Source organism: Microtus pennsylvanicus, chromosome 15 (assembly GCF_037038515.1).
Source record: "Microtus pennsylvanicus isolate mMicPen1 chromosome 15, mMicPen1.hap1, whole genome shotgun sequence".
Taxonomy (NCBI): domain Eukaryota; kingdom Metazoa; phylum Chordata; class Mammalia; order Rodentia; family Cricetidae; genus Microtus; species Microtus pennsylvanicus.
This window is the reverse complement of record NC_134593.1, coordinates 394,406-411,985: the sequence shown is the minus strand read 5'-3', so window position 1 is coordinate 411,985 and position 17,580 is coordinate 394,406. Positions and strand designations below refer to the sequence as shown.

At 42.8% G+C, this 17,580-nt stretch overlaps 2 protein-coding genes across 5 annotated transcripts in view; both read right to left on the bottom strand.

The window, feature by feature from the left end:
- Supt16h (SPT16 homolog, facilitates chromatin remodeling subunit) overlaps positions 1-11,611 on the bottom strand; it is a 33,274-nt gene extending 21,663 nt beyond the window's left edge. The window contains exon 1 of the mRNA XM_075950343.1: positions 11,283-11,611. Coding sequence (XP_075806458.1) covers positions 11,283-11,348 — 66 coding nt within the window. The 5' untranslated portion in view covers positions 11,349-11,611. The remainder of the gene's footprint in view (positions 1-11,282) is intronic.
- Positions 11,612-12,154: 543 nt separating this feature from the next.
- Positions 12,155-17,580, bottom strand: part of Chd8 (chromodomain helicase DNA binding protein 8) — a 71,341-nt gene continuing 65,915 nt past the window's right edge. For all 4 annotated transcript variants that reach the window (XM_075950339.1, XM_075950342.1, XM_075950341.1 and 1 more), the window contains exons 35-38: positions 16,646-16,759; positions 16,304-16,483; positions 15,858-15,974; positions 12,155-13,124 (exon numbers count right to left, since the gene is read on the bottom strand). In XM_075950339.1, coding sequence (XP_075806454.1) covers positions 12,567-13,124; positions 15,858-15,974; positions 16,304-16,483; positions 16,646-16,759 — 969 coding nt within the window. In that variant the 3' untranslated portion in view covers positions 12,155-12,566. The remainder of the gene's footprint in view (positions 13,125-15,857; positions 15,975-16,303; positions 16,484-16,645; positions 16,760-17,580) is intronic.

Genomic DNA, 17,580 nt, shown 5'->3' with positions numbered 1-17,580 from the left:
CTAAAGCCACCCATTTTCGGTTCAGTGCCCTCCTAATGTACTCAGATACGGAAACATCACCATCACCAAACTTCAGAACACCTTCATCTCCTCCAAAAGAAACCTTTCATTTCTCTTTGCTTCCTCTCCAACTTTTGGAAACACTGTTTCTAATGATCTGGGTACTCTGGACATGCCATACAGCACTGTTAGTATCTAGTGTTTGTGTGTGATTTCTTTCACTTAACATGCTTTCATTATCAATATTTCACTGTGTGCATGGGCACACGTGGAAGCCAGAGGTTAAGATGTTGGTGTCTTCCTCAACTGCTTGCAACCTTAGTTTACTAAGACATGGCCTCACTATGTAGCCAGTGAATCGGTCTCAAACTTACAGATATCCTACTTCTGTCCAACAAGTGTGCAACCTTCTTCTTTGAGTTGCGGTCTCAGGCTAGCTGGCCATGAGCTCCATGGAGGTCTGTCTAACTCTCCACTCCCAGCACTGGGTACACACACGCTGATGCACTGGCTTTAACCTAGGTGCTAAGACTTGAACTTAAGTCTCATGCTTGTACAGAAAATACTTAATTGATAGCCAAATCATTTCATTATGTGGATATATTTCAGTTTATTAACCCAATCAGCAGCTGCTTTAACATTTGGCTAATTTTTGCTTTAAAATTTGTAGTTTTATGTGCTTTAAGTGTGAGCTGGAGTAAACATGGAATGAATGTGGAACAGGCACAACCTTTAGGAGTGGCCTCCCGGGACTGAACTCAGGTCTTGTGCAGCAGTGCCATCCTGCCGTGTTTCCAGTTGTGAGCTATTATGAATAATGCTACTCAACCATTTGTGGACAAGGTTTCCTTTGCATAAAGCTATCTTGTGTAAGTGTTTAAGAGAGAAATTGTTTGGGCATATGGTACCAGACAGCTTTCCAGTAACTGTACTATTTTATTTTCTTTACTAGACTGTATAAGAATTCTCTCCTTCTAGTACATGGGCCCTGGAGATAGAACTCAGGCTGTCAGGCTTGGCGGTGAGCACCTTTACTAAGCCTCCTCTGTGGCCCAATTAGTATCTTAGTGCTGTTGATTTGATTTTCCCTGGTAGCCACTAATGTGTATTTTGTAATTATTTAGATTGTTCTCATGCATGCATGTGTATAATGTGTATGCCCATAAATTGTCCTCTGGCCTCCACGCATGCACACCAACCACCCTTGCCCCCACATAAAAATAAAAAATTTAAAGTTTTCTCATTTAATTTTGGTCTTACATTTAGATGTGATTTACTCTGAAATGTTTTTGAGTGTGTGTTTATGAGTGAATGAATTTTTGTACATAAACCGGGTGTGACCAGAGGGTATCAGATCCCCTGCACTGAAGTTGAAGGCTTTTGTGAGCTGCTATGTTGTGTTAGGAACTGAACCCAGGTCTTCTGCAAGAGAAGCCAGTTCTTAACCATGGAGCCATCTTTCATCCCCCACTCTGAAATAATCTTTATGTATTATAGCTGGAGATGTCCAACCTAACTCTCTGGACATATGTATTTGTTCAGCGTGGGAAAGACTCTTCCTCGTTGAACTGTGCTGACTCTCTTGTCCAGTATCAATCACACTGTGCTGTACAGCTTTGTAGTTTGACACTGAGATGCAGGAGTCTTCTGACTGATAACCACTCCTGGAATGTTCCACAGCAACTAAACAATGGCAACTATAGCTTCCCCATAGGGCTTCTGATATTTCTTCTTTTTTATATCTTCTTAAAATAGAAACAGGTATTCTGACTGACACACCACCGTATCCCTTCTGTGTTTGGTATGTTGTGAGCTGCTACCCACCCTTCCTCAGTCCTCATCCCTCTGCCCTTCTGAACCAGTTGGCACTATTCATTATTCAGGTGGACCTTGAATCAAACAATTCTGTGGTAGAATTTAATTATTTTCTTTTAAAATAACATTTAGATCTCCTGGAGCTAGCTAGGAAGTTGTAAGCTGCCTGATGTGGGTGCTGGAAACCAAACTCCAGCTCTCTGAGCCACCACTCGAGCCTCTGGTGTCTTCTAAAGACAAACACTGCGTGCTGTGTAGCTAGACTTGAACTTCCCACCTTCCCACCTCTAGAACCGAGTGTGACTATGGGTGTGCACTCATTCTGTGCTTGAGCGATAGTCCACTGTGTTTATGTGCCATATTTGTCTTACACATTCATTCCTGGACAGACAAGTGGGTTAGCTGCATATTTTGGGGCTGTGAACAGTAACACAACAAACAAACAAACAAACAAACAAGGTATCTCCTGGATACACAGCTTTAATTTACTTTGCTAACTATGGAGAGGAAGGCTAACAGTATCACATGGCAGATCGTTGGTATCATTCTGCATAGTGGCCACATTAATTTACATTCCCACCAACAGTATCTGAGGCTTCCCTTTCCTCCCATTGTAGCTGGCATGCTGATTTTTGATAATAGCATCGTAACTGGAACAGGGATTCAACGTGCATTTTCCTGATGTTAAAATCTAACAAAACCACACATGCTAAGTTTTATTAAAAACTCATTGGAAAAGTTTTATTAAGTCTTAGAATCTCTGACAAGCTTTATCAGATAGGATATTAGTACTAGTAATTTATTTTCTTTTGAGACAAGGTTTCTCTATGTAACTAAAAATGGCCTTGAATTCATGCTCTTTCTACCTCAGCACCCTGAATAATTTCTTTCAGCAACTCCAAGAAATGGGTATTGTTGCTGCTGTATAGTCTATATTTAGAGAAATAGTATGTGTACTAGACAAACGTTAAGATCAGACTACTGTTGGCTTTTAAACCCACTAATTTTAACCTAAACTTTCTGAACTCTAGTCTTTATCTTCTGAAGTGTTGTCCTGAGAATCACAAGAGTTAATGTTATTGTAATAATGTACAGCTCCCAGGAATCATTATATCAGTATTTTCTTTCTTTAAGACTAAAATGACTCTTAACTAAAACTCTCATTGCAAACCAGAAAGGTAACGTTACTGTCATCATATATATATATATATATATATATATATATATATATATATGTGTGTGTGTTAGTCATCATATATAACCAGCACAAAATAAATACAGTGTATCTAGTTCTGAAAACCTATACAGCTCAAAAGGAAATGGTATGACTTCAAATAGTCAAACTCTGAGTAAAAGCGACAGTTTCCAGTTTTCTTTTACTCTTGGTCACATTAGGAATGTATATGCTTGAGCTGGTCCCTAACACTACAATTTGTTAAAACAGTGGCACTTACATTATTTTTATTTTTGACGTGTGACATACTTTGCGCTTATACTGGTACACACTATCATTTAAAAAATAATGTAAAGAGTTTAATAGTTTTTCAAAAGAACAACAGCAAATGAGCAAGCAGAGCTCAACTAACTACACCTGTACAAACAAGCCCTTCACTGGGAAGAAATTGGTAAGAGGTCTCATAGAAATCCAGGAAATACTAAGTACCACAGAAGGGGGATCCAGGAAATACTAAGTACCAGAGAAGGGGGGAAGGGGTCCGTATATAAGAGCAGGGCTGACAGGAGTCACACATCTCCAATTCTCAGGAGTCCTGATCTAATCCCTCTGCAAAATAATTTAATTTTCATTAGAAACCACCTAGTAAAGCATTAAGTGTGCTTGGAAATGCTCAACTCAGATACTACACCCAGAAGACATGTTCTAATTTATCAGGAAATTAAATTCTGTATTCTAGATAACAATACTTGTAAACAAATAACAAGATGAGCTAAAATAAAAAATGCTCAACTTTGAACATATTTCCTGAATCCAGGAAAAACAAAACAATACAAAATAAAAGATACTGACATTTGCTGGTTCTCTATGGAATAAACATAGCCAATCCCCTCTTTCCAGATGAGAGGCCCTGTTCATACAGTGCCTTAATGCCTTATTGTTAATGTGGAGAGACTATTTTTTTTTCTTTAAAACAAGGTCCCACTATGTAGCCTACATGGCTTGTAACCCTCCATTCTGAGCTTCCCAAGTGCTGCATTATAGGTATGCACGAACATACTTGGCTTTCATTTTGGTTTCTTAGATCGGCAAAACTTGAGCGATATCATATAGGTATGCCTATAGACATATTCATCATATTGGAAGCAACCAAGACAGGGCTGAAAATCTTTCATTAAAGACTCCATAAGAGGAAAAAAAATAAAGCAGGGGTACAACTGATGAGAAACAAGCATTAGGTGATATCACTATTATATGAACAGCACAGTATGCTCTCCCCAAGCTAGGCAGTACATAGATGGCACAAGGCAAACACCGAACATACTCTTGCTACGGGCCAGGCAGTGGTGGTGCATGCCTTTAATCCCAGCACTTGGGATGCAGAGGCAGAGGCAAGCAGATACAGAGCGAGTTCCAGGACGGGCTCCAAGGCTCCTGAGAAACCCTGTCTCGAAAAACCGAAAAGAAGCGTGGCAATGCTGGAGAGATGATTATGAGTAGTGGTTGCTTTTCCAGAGGAAAATTCCCAGCATCCACAACTTACAACTGTCTGTAACTCTAGTTCTGGGGAAACCAATGCTCTTTTCTGGTCTCCTCAGGCACCAAGTATGCACTTGGTGCACAGACATACATGCAGGTGAAACACCCACACACATAAAGAAAGGCACAATGTTTTACAATGACTTTCCCCCCTTTCTTCTCTTCTAGGCAGGATCTCATGTATGTAGCTCAGGTGGCCTCAAACTTTCCTATGTAACGAAGGATGACTTTTAACTCCTAATCCTGCTTCCACTTACCGAGACCTGTGATCACAGGTATGTATAGGACACCGTGCTTCCGAGATCTTCCCCCGCCTCGAGACAGGGAGATTATCCCTTGGAACTTGACTTACAGTTGGTTGAGAGTTTTCATGTGGGTGCTGGGAATCTAACCTGGGTCCTATGGAAGAGCAGTCAGTACTGAGCTGTCTCTCCAGGCCCCAGTGAGTGTTTAAAAATAAGTACACTTTCTGGGTAGGGTAGTGCATGCCTATATAACCCCAGCACTCTGGGAGACAGAGGCAGGAGGATGGTTAAGAGTTCCAGGAGTCCCTGCCCCCACCCTGAGACACCAAAACAATGCTAAAAATATAATGCACTAAATATACAACCAGTAACATCACTATCAAGAGTCGTCAACTTCTTTTGAGACACAGGGTTTCTCTACCTGTAGCCCCCTGGCTGTTTCTGTAGGTGAGGTTGGCCTTGAACTCAGAGACCCACCCACTCCGAACACTGGGAGTAAGGGCAGTGCCACCGCCTCCACACAGGAGGTGTTCTATCACCACAAACTGTAAAACCGTGAATGCGACTATAGGACTGAGTGGCGGACTGTAAGCTCCGCTCTGAACGGCACTGCACTGCGGTCTGAGTACAGCGGCGTGTAGTGGTGTAGCAAACACATGAACTACGAATAAGGACTGAGCTGCTAGAGATCAACAGCATACGTCAGAGCAACGCACTGAAAGACGACAAATAAGACAGATAAAAAGTAAAATTAAAAAAAATTGCCAGTTTTAACCCAAATGGTATAAAATTATTGGGTAGGGATGTCAAGTAATAAAGCAGTAACTGCAGAGGGAACTCAAGTATCAGCATCACAGGACATGGATTTGACGTTAAAAGGGCCCATAAATCAATGTAAAGGAAAGGGGACCTATTCTAACACACACTATTATGAAATTTCAAAAGGAATATCAGGTTTTCTCTAAAAGTAATACTGAAAGCCTGAAGAGCGACAAAATTCTGAGTAGAAAATTATTTTCAACCTTTAAGGAAACAAAACAAAAAGGAAAGATCACTATGCAGTCCTTGCTGGCCTGCAACTCATTGAGATCTACCTGTATCTGCCTCTACTTAATGCTGAGATTAAAGGCAATCCACCTTTTAAATTACTTTTCTATGGACAGATCTGCTTACTGTCTAATATATTTAAATAATAAACCAAACACCCTTACCAACAATGTCATGCTTGCCTCTGATCTTTCCAACATAAAATCACTACACCCCCACTTCAGTGGTCAACAAACATTTTGCACAGCTTCCTCAACAATGAGTTTTTTGAAACTGGCAATTTGAGCACTTTGGATCATTTTCTTCAGGCCCTGACTAGCTGTAGGGCTCTCAGCTGGGATTGGTGGACCAGCTCAACCGTGGCAAAGTGCCCAAGTATGGCCAATCTAGAATAGCTTTGAGTAAACCATAGTTGTGCCCCAAGGCAAAGTCTCTATTGAAATTTTAATTCTATATTTTCTGTGGATATGTGTGGTACACATGCCACAGTGCACATGTGGATGTTAGAAAACAATTCATGGAGTTGCTTCTCCACTTGTGTGGCTTCTGGGGACTGAGCTCAGGTTGTCAGGCTCGTACAGTTAGTACCTCATTAAGCTGTCTCACTGGTCCCGTAATTACATCGTACATAGGGGAATGTGTGCCATGGTACATCTGTAGAGATCAGAGAACATCTTTTCAGAGTTCCTTCTCCTTCCACGGTAAGATCTGAGGGTCAAATTCATGTTGTCAGTCTTATTCAGTGAATGCTTTAACCCAGTGAGCCATTCTATGACCCACTGAATTCTTTAACCCAAAGTGGGTTGGAGAGACGGCTCAACAAATAAGAGCAATGGCAGCTCTTCCAGAGAACACAGTCCAATTCCCAGGAGCTATCTGGTGGCTCACAACAATTTGTACTCCACTTTCAGAAGATATGTCCCCCTCTCCTGTCTTCTGTGGGTACCAGGCATACAAGTGGTACATAATACACACGGCAGACACATATACTCATAAAATCTTTAAAAAAAATAATCCAAAAGAAAGATAAACGCTAAAGTTTGAATCATGAATTGCACCCCAAAATTCCCATGCCAAAGGCTTGATTTCCTTCCCACGACACTCTGCGAGGTAGATCTAGTGGAAGTTAGGTAAGGGGTGCCCTTGAAGGAGATGTTGTAACCTTGATCCCTCCTCTTTTTCAGGAGTGTGAGATGAGATGCCTCTTTGGTTGTGTTGTACAGTTTGTCACAATGCCAAAAGGAAAGGGACCAACTAACAACAGATTAGGACCTCTGAAAACAGGAGCTCCCAATGAGCCTTTCCTCGTTTTAAGTTTCCTCAGCTTGCTTTTTTTAAAAAGAGTGGTAGAAAGCTATCTACCACAAAAAATAACACATTTTAAAGATATGAAAAGACTTGATAAATTTACATTCTGTTTACCCATCTTTAAAAACGTTAGGATAAAATGTTCTCAAAACAAAAACCAGGGATTGGGGGCTGGAGAGATGGCTTGGTGATTATTGCACTTTCTGTGACAAAAGCACTCACAAAAACACGATGAACATCCCTAAGATCTGCTAGACTTTCTGTAAGAAATGTAGCAAGTACCAGCCCCACAAAGTGATACAGTATAAGAAGGCAAAGGTTCTCCTTATGCCCAGAGAAAGTGGCCTGATGACAGGGAATGGAGTGGCCATGGTGGGCAGACTAAGCTTATTTTCCACAAAAAAGCCAAAACTACAAAGATTGTGCTGAGATTTGAGAGTACTGAGCCCAACTGTAGATCTAAGGGAATGTTGGCTAGTGATAGATGCAAGCATTTTGAACTGGAAGGAGACAAGAGAAAAGGGCCAAGCGATCTACTTCTAAGCTGATCTTGTTATGAAGACAACAAAATCATAAGGTTTTATTTACCCCTCCTGCCAAAAAGAACACTTGCTGCTTTTGCAGTGGACCCAGGTTTGGTTCCTAGAACCCACATGGTAGCTTACAATTGTTTGCAACTCTAGTTCCAGGACATCTGACGTCTCTTTCTGGCCACCATGGGGACTGCATGCACACTGTGGGCACATCCAGACAGACATACATGTATGCAAAACACCCATAAACACAAACATCACGACAGAACAAAAACTAACGAAGGAGCAGCAGTAGCCGAGCACTGTGACATTCTATGATTCCCAGAACTCTGGAGGGTGAGGTACATGGATCTCTGAGACAGGGTTTCTCTGTGTAGCCCTGGCTGTCCTGAAACTCATTCTGTAGATCAGGCTGTCCTTGAACTCAGAGATCCACTTGTCTCTGCCTCCCGAGTGCCGGGATTAATTTGTGCCATCACCTCCAGGCTGATTTATTGTTTTCTTATCCTGCCAGGCCACAGACCCTAACAGAAAACAAATACGGAAAAAAAAATGGAGATTTTTTCAGTGCTTTGCTGAAAGTAATACAAGAACTCTCTACATCCCACTCCCCTGCAAAAAAATCTTCTCAAACCATGAAAATAGCTGACTACTCAGAGGAAATCCAGAAAAAGACAGCAAAAGCCAGAGCGCAGCACAGACGATCTGATACTCCAGCGAGACATCCCCTCTGTAGTACTTTCTTTCTTTCGGGGTCACAGCTACCCATTACCTCAGCATGACGGCTGGCAAGTGACTACATACATGAACAAAACAGCTACAATTCTGGAACTTTATGTAATTCAAGAAAAAAATGCAGGTGGGTGGAGCTAAATTCATTCATAGGATGTTCTGATAATTCTCAAATTATTAGTAGGTGCTTGAACAGTAACCCTTATTCCTTAAAACAGCTACAAATCCAGGAAGGATTTTTGTTCCCCTCTACCCCATAAGTAGTATAGATCACGTTAATGATTAAAAACAATCACAAAGAATAGGCTTAAAATCTTTGAGTAGGTACCCAATAAACAGAAAAGCCACAGGACAAACCTGTAGCCTAATTCATGACCTATAATTACCACCTGATACTTCCTAAAGCAAAAACAAGACAGGTACTGCAAATATATTTTATTCTTAGCAGCTCTAATATTGAAAATAGAAAAAGTAAGCCGGGCGATGGTGGCACACGCCTTTAATCCCAGCACTCGGGAGGCAGAGGCAGGCGGATCTCTGGGAGTTCGAGACCAGCCTGGTCTACAGAGCTAGTTCCAGGACTGGACTAGATTCAAATGTCTTAAGAATTATGAGAAATGGGCTGGTGAGATTGCTTAGTAGATAAAGATGCTTGCTATGCAAGCCTACCAAATTGAGTTGGATTCCCAGAACCCAAATAAAGGTGGATAAAGAGAAACAATTCTACAGAGTTATCCTCTGACCTCTAACTACATGTAAGCAGTGGCACCCATACCTGTACACTTTTTTTAAAAAAATAATAAAAGAGTAGTAAGGTCTCCTGTTTGTTTAATTAAAAAAACAACATGGTGTTGAGGGTCCAACTTAGGACCCACACATTAGGCAAGCATTCTCTGCCATTCAACTATAATCTTTGGCAGAACTGATTTTTTTTTTTAATCTCAGAATCAGCCTTCTATATCCATGAGTTCAATTGTAGATTTAACTTACTTCGGATTGAAAGTATCTGAGAGAAAAAAAGAATCATATATACTCTGAACATCAGTTCAGAAGATTATCCTCTGGACAAATGCCATATTCACATCACTGACATTGATGTATGGCTTTTAGTAATGAGCAGGTATTCTGATGACTTTGTGCATAAACCGTATGTACATAACTCACTACTTAAAGACTCATGCTCCAAGCTTGTGATGACTTTCAGAAGAAGGCTTAATGTGTTAGGCATTTCAATTAAAAAATATGAGATGCTGTACTTGAGTTAGGACATGTTACAAAAAGTATAATTAAGAAACATGTTATTTATAACAAACTTAAAATGAAATACCTTAATGAACTCTAAGATTACAGAAACCACCAATAGTGTATCCCCCTCCCACCCCCGCCCAGGGGCTGGGGAGGCGCTCAGTGGTTAAGAGCACTGGTTGCTCTTCCAAAGGACCAGAGTTCACATGGACCCACACAACAGCAAAGAACCTTCTGTAACTTCAGTTCCAGGGCATCGATGCCCTCTTGTGACTTTTTCAGGCAATGCATGCACGGGGTGCACAAGCATACAGGAAGGCAAAACACCCATATGCATAAAAAACAAACTTAAAAAAGTGTATTATCTCAGGGTTGATGGTGGAAACAAGGGCTTCTGATTATCCGCGTAGCATACCAGGATGCAACGACCATTAGAAAATATCAGAAAGCCGGGCGGTGGTGGCGCACGCCTTTAATCCCAGCACTTGGGAGGCAGAGGCAGGCGGATCTCTGTGAGTTCGAGACCAGCCTGGTCTACAAGAGCTAGTTCCAGGACAGGCTCCAAAACCACAGAGAAACCCTGTCTCGAAAAACCAAAAAAAAAAAAAGAAAATATCAGAGAACAGGGGTAGGGAAGACAGCTGAATGGTGCTCGCTATAAAGTGCGAAGTTGTAGGATTAATCTTCAGTACCATAAGAAACTTTTTGTTCAAATATAATTTTGCAGAAGAGATAATTTTTTTTTAGTATGTCTTTTAGTAATGAGACAGAGAATGTTTTACTTTCAGTATGCAATGCATGTTGCTTAAAAGATAGACAGGCATTTTTTCAGATAAGAGGCAGGTAACAACCAACTTCAGTAGATGATAAATTGTATTTACTTGGCGACTAGTTGACTGCTAAGCACAGGCTGGCCTGAAACTGGTGATTTTCCTACTTCAGCCTCCAAAATCCTGGAATTATGGGCATAAGATTAGACTGTAGAGATAATCAGTAAGATAGTAGACAACGCTAAAACCAGAGTTGATATTTTATCAGGGCATTTTCGGGTTCTTTTTTATCGGTTGTATTTTCCCTCACTCAAAAGGTCTCAGAGCCCAGACCTGTTAGACCGTTCAGACAGCATCACAATAGGCAACCAATAAAACATTTGTTAAGTTAACAAGTTACTAACAACAAAAAAAGTTCTTAATTATGAGCGATTATTAAACAGGAAAACTGCCCCATCTTTGATGAAGCCCTGGAACTTCCACGGCCCTTTCCTGAACACGTGCCCCGGGTATGCTGCCGACATGGGAACCAGGTATGAGGCATCCCACCAGTTTTATTCTTATTTCCCGGCACGGGTCTATTACCCTCGCCAGGCCTAACGTGAAGCAGCAGAGCGCGGGAGCACTATTTCTCAACTCCAGCAGAGGCCCACAGGCGGAGAGCGCCAAGAGCTGCAGACATCCTTCGCGCCCCTCCTTCCCGCAGACGGTAATTCTGGCGGGACCGGGGCGGCTGCCGGGCGGGCCAGGCGCGTGCGGACCCCGCAGGCGCAGCGCGGCGCGGCAGCGCCGGGCGGGCGGGCGGAGGAGAAAAGGGCGCCGGGAAGCGGGCTATTATGGGATGTGGGGCTCCCGGGGACGCCGGGCTCCTTACCCGCCAGTTACTGTACAGTCTCTTAACTCGCCGGTAGTACGCGTCTTTGTCCAGAGTCACAGCCATAGCCCTGGACGCCGCTTCCCGTCGGGCTCCGAGAATCACGCGAGGTCCCAGCTCCACCGCCCGCGCTCGGCCCGGAATCCCGCACTCTCGGTGACCCGGAAGTACCGACCGCACGAAACCCCCTTCCGCTTCCGGGTCCCGATAGCGTCGAAGCTCTGTGGGGCGGAAGGGGAACAGAAAGAAAGCCGCCAAAGTGGACAAGTCGACGGGATGCACGGTGCGGAGCCAGCTCGCGGGGCCTGCAAGCGCCTCCCCGCCGCCGTCACGTGACCCAAGCGCCGGGCGGAGGTGGGAGGGGAGCAGAAAGAGCGGGACCGCGTGCGACTGGGCAGCTTCCTTTAATAGATTGACTGGTAGAATGGAAGGAAACAAATGGATTGAGGGACCCGAACTCTAGGTTTTGCCAGTCCCCTGGAGACCTAAGTTATGACAAGTACCCTTTCTGTCAGCCTGTACCTTTGCTGTACCGCATAAAAAGCAACACTATTCTCTGGCTTTCCCCAAGCATGGTTTCAGTTACTCAAAAAAAAAAAAGTGATTCTTGAAATTCATCCTTGTCTATAAACAATGGGGCCCAACTCAAAACATTTACCTCCTTACCTTGGCTCATTTCCCTAGCTTTAGCAAGCTGACAATCCACGATTTTATATATATATATATACCTCTGAATATATACAGAGGAATACAAATGATTTTTCTACTAGTGGTATAACTACTTAACTGTTGGAGAGTGATGTTTAAATTATTCAGCATGCTTAAAATTAGTACTTATATTGTGTTTGAGCAAACAGAACATGGAAAGAATGGAAAAGGATTAACTTAAATTTATTAATGCCAAGGGGAAGGAAGGTAACAGTTCCTGACCCTCCAGCTGTATCCACAGTTTGGCCAGGAACAGGCTCTGCCAGAGGCTAGGGCCAGCACTACAGTCTGTGGTTAATGGAGGTGCTGAGGAGGGGCGAGCACACCAGCTGCTCTAGGCTCCTTTGCTTCCCCAGAAATGAGGAAGTGGTCATTTATTATTTTTTAGGAGTTCCCCTGCCCACCCAATCCTCTCAAAATTGGGAGCAATCGGGTACAAGTTTTTTTTTTCTTTTCCTTTTCACCTCCTGAAGTCTTGGGTTTCCCCATATTGTTCCCTGCCCCTCCCACATTTCCAAGTCCAAGGGCCAGAGGAAGAGAATCCAGCAGCCACCCAGCAATGAGAATGCTGGGGCTTCAGTCATCAGCATCATCACTGGAGTCTGAGTTGGCTGGCATCATAGGATCATCGATGAGTGAGAAGTCCCTTTCTGAGCTCTCATAGCCCTGAGATAAATCATCATCCTCTTCCTCCTCTTCCTCATCGTCCTCATGTTGCAGTGTTGGTAACCGCAAGGCAGTACCAGAGGTGGTGGTAGCTGGTGAAGAAGGGTAGCCAGTGGTTCTCAAGCCTGGATGGTGATGGTGGGGGTGGGGGTGGGGATGGTGGTGGTGGTGATGAAGCATGGTGCTGGAGTCTACATGAGAGGACGCTGCTGCACCACCCATCACAAACGGCATAAACGGCAGAGTTGCAGAAGTGGTGCTGCTGGGACCGAGAGACGACACAGACTGTAGGTTACCACTGCTGTGCTGAAAGGTGTTATGCAGAGACAGGGACCCAGCGCTTCCACCCTGCATCAGGGCCATCATCTTAGAAAGGTCTGGTCTTGTCCTACGGACACGCTTCTTGCTGTTCTCTGGTGCAATAGGCCCTGGCAAAACCCGGTTGAATGCAGTTTCTGCATAGTGTCCCTGTGTAAAAGGAACAAAAGAAGACAGTAAAACGATGGGGGTTAAGTCAGGCAGTGGTGGCGCACACCTTAAATCCCAGCACTTGGGAGGAAGAGGCAGGTGGATCTCTGTGAGTTCAAGTCCAGCCTGGTCTACAGAGTTCTAGGACACCTGGGTCTACATAGAGAAACCGGTTTTGGAAAAAAAAAAAAAAGTGGAGGAGGGGGGCAGGGGAAGACAGGACTCAACCCAGGAACCTAGCTCAGAAATGATTGCTCAACAGTCAAATTTGGCCAGACTGGTGGTAATGGGGGGAAGGAAATGCTGTACTTAACTGGCTGAAGCATTCTGATATTGAGGGTGAAATCAATATTTGACCAAGTTTTTCTCCCCTTCACATAACATCATACTTTCATCGTAGGGAACCATTTCACAAATGCTTTTCCTTAGCTAGCAAGGGGTCTGAGAGAGACAGTGCACAGAGAAATGTCCTGAGTATAGAGGGCCAGCAGCTTCCTGACGTGATCTTACATGCAGCACAACGACACGGACATGAACAGTTGTCCTGCATCATCATACAGGGGCAGGGCAGCCTAAGACATCTAGCTTGGAATACAGCTATTTTTAAGCCAGCTTGGACTACTGAGTGAGAATTTATCTCAAAACAAAGAGGAGGAAGACAAAAAGCACACGCAAATAAATCTCTACCAAAAAAAAAATCTTGGGCTGGAGAGATGGCTCAGAGGTTAAGAGCATTGCCTGCTCTTCCAAAGGTCCTGAGTTCAATTCCCAGCAACCATGTGGTGGTTCACAACCATGTGTAATGAGGTCTGGTGCCCTCTTCTGGCCTTCAGGCATAACGCAGAAAGAATATTGTATACATAATAAATAAGTAAATATTTTAAAAAGGCTCCAAAACTACAGAGAAACCCTGTCTCGAAAAACCAAAAAAACAAACAAACAAACAAAAACAAAAACAAAAAAAAATCTTACCTCGGCCTAATTTTAAATCCTGCCCTAGATATTTTAATTTGGTTATACTCAATAAGGATAGAACCTACTACCTTAGACTTTGTTTTGCTACTGTCCCAAGCACCACATGGGATGAACTACATTAAGCACATACATTAGGTACCTGAGTCTCTGGATATTTCAAGGCTTAAAATTCAAACTTAACAGTTGACGTAGAACACACCCTTTTAACCCGGAAAAGTGAACATTTAACACATGATTACAATAATGCCTAGACTCCTGCAGGTCTCAGGAATAATGTAGCATTAGAATTGCTGCCAGTTTTAGACTAAGAGGTAAGAATTGTGGAACTAAGAATTGCACCTGGCAAGGAGACATATGTCTACAGTCCCAGCTATTGAGGAGATAGCGGGAGGAGGATCACTGTGGCCTAGGAGTTTGGGGATAGCCCGAGGACAATTTTATGGAGTTGGTCTCTCCTTCCACTGTGATCTGTGCTCTGAGGATTGAACAGGTTATCAGGCTAGCTTAGCGGGAAGCACTTTTACCACCAGCCCGAAGTGTTGATAGGTTAAACTGAATGTACACGATCAAATCTAAACATTATATCTGAAAATTACTATAATAATATATGTATCATAAACTATAGTATATATTATACTACACACAGCAATATATAACATATAAAACTGTACACGGGGACACTAAGAGAGACTTACATAGATCTAATCTACATGGGAAGTAGAAAAAGACAAGATCTCCTGAGTAAACTGGGAGCTTGGGGACCTTGGGGGAGGATTGAAGAGGGAGGGGAGAAGCAGGGAGGGGAGCAGAGAAAAATGTAGAGCTCAATAAAAAAAAATAAAAAAAAATGTCCACGCAATGTATAGTATAATTATTATACACACACACACACATATATATATATATAGACTATATAGATTAAGGGAAGCATGATAAAGAGGAACTTACAGAGTTATGTTTTGGTAGGAAAAAGAAAAGATGCACAATTAATCTACCAAATGGTCTATAAGTTTGGTATGAAAGAGTCTCATTGATTAAAATTGGTATTAATTTGAAAAATCTGTTTTGGGGTCTGGAGAGAGAGCACTGGCTGCTCCAGGACATAGACCAGATCCTCAGCATTCACACAGCAGCTCACAGTGGTCGGCAACTCCAGTCCCAGGGAACCTGACCCCCTTCTGACCTTTGAGGGCATCAGACATGTACGCGACGCACAGACATACATGAAGACGAGCAGTCATAAAATGTGGTTTCCTATGCTATTTATATTACTGACATATTATTAGTGATCCTCAATCTCCCATAACTATTTTTCTTAGTAGCAACTACTCAAGCCAATTAATTCTATATTAAGGTAGTGGGTTTAATCTAAACAACACCCCCCCCCCCGTAATTTTTTTTTTTTTTTTTGGAGACAGGGTCTCACTATGTGGCTCTGCCTGGTCTAGAACTCTGTGTAGATCAGGGTGAACCCAAACTCAAGAGATTCACCTGCCTCTTCCTCTCAAATGCTGGAATTAAAGGTATACACACCACTATTCTGAGCTTAAAACACCCAACTATGAAAGAGGTAAAGGACTTGAAAAAAAGTCCTTGTCTTGTGGAAGACAAGGATGAGCCTTGATGCTTCCTTTAACACCAAAAGTACTACAGCTGAAAACATCAATAAATAAAGTTTCTCTGTTGAACTCAGGGTAACTTTACTCAAACCGTACAGAGGACATGTCAGGAAGCAGAGGCAAAGTGCTATGCTCTCACCTTCTTCCCATTTCTAGAGTTGGCAGGTTGTATTGGTTCCATTCCCAAACAGTTCAAGTCTGTCTTATTATTTTTTTTACATCTCTGCCACTTCTGTTTTCTGCGTTCCTCCACATACTGCAATAGAAAAGAGCTGATTACCCTAGAGGAGTGTCTGTCTGACCATAAACAACTCAAAATCAGTCGCCATGGAAACTGCGATTAGAGGGAATGGGGAGGGTGTCTGTGTAATCGTTTGACAGGAACACTTAGTAAGGGATTAGTTTTAACAAGTCCCTGGATATTACAGTGTTTTGAATCTCAGAATAATTCTAGGAAACAACACTGGATGTTCCCATTCTTAGTTTGCAGATGCAGAAACTGGTACAAAATATGGCATGATTTCTTGGTCTCATACACCTAAATACCAAGAGACTTTAGATCTAGCTAGATGGAGCTCCACTCACCGCTAGAAATCGGGGATCAACAGCAAACTCTGGATGACCCTGTAACCACATCTCCAGTTCCGCCCGGCGAGGGGCCTCCTCACCCACCAGCAAAGTACCATCCACCTTATTGATGACAGGGATCCGGGTCTCCAAGTTCAGATCGAGGTGATTAGGCTCCTCCATGCACTCCACCTCCAGCTGCAAACCCAGAATCCACCCCCATGAGCACATACTCTGTGGAGTGAGTGGGGAGGGAAGGGAATCGGGGCCAATGGGACCTCAATCCCAAATGCCATCAATTACTAATGATCTAGTCACAAGGTAGTTTTTTCACGAGGCAATTGGTTCCATACCGCTCACCTCCACCAGCTTTTTCCTGCTCCCCTTCTTCTTATGGAACAGTGGGTGTCCGTCTCCCATCACACCGTTAGCCATCAGTCTGTGCTTCTGGAATGTTAGCTTCAGCCCTTCTTCCTGTGGAGACAAGCGCCCACCCGAGAGATCACATCGATGTTCTTATAATAAACTGTGACTAATGGCTATCCTATGGTTCAATGATGACCAAAGAATAGAAATCAGATACACAATGAAACCCTTTCCTTAGACTTCCTATCTTCAACTAATAGCCCCCATGCAGTTTTTGTTCTATTTTTTAAAAATTACTTTTTTAGATTTTAGATTATAATATATTAACATCATTTCCCTCTTCCCTTTCCTCCCTCCAAACTCTCCTGTAAACTTTTCCTTATTCTCCTTCAAATTCATGGCCTCATTTTTCACTAATTGTTGTTTCTCAGGGCTGACATTTGGTATTGGATGCCCGGTCACTGTGCACCTGGTGGTGAGAACTACAATGTCTCCATTCGCAGCCATCTTTAGTTGTCTGTAGTTCTTTTGTCTGGGGGCGAGGTCTCGAGAGCACCCCCTTCTCATGGGAGCATGTCTATTTGCTGTCACCCTCGATTGACTCATGTTTAGGCAGTCATGTTGGCGAGACATTATGGTGTAGCTTCTTTCTCTTTCTTGTTTTAATTTGAGACAGGGTCTCTGTATCAGTGGTGCTCCACCTTGTTAATGCTGTGATCTCTTAACACAGTTCCTCACATTGTGCTGACCCCCAACCATAAAATTATTTTCATTGGTACTTCAAAACTATAATTTTGCTACTGTCATGAATAATAATGTAAATATCTGTGTATTCCATTGGTCTTAGGTGATCCCTGTGAAAGAGCCATTCAACCCCTTAAAGAGGCCATGACCCACAGTTTAAGAACCACTGCTTTCTTCAAGCTTAC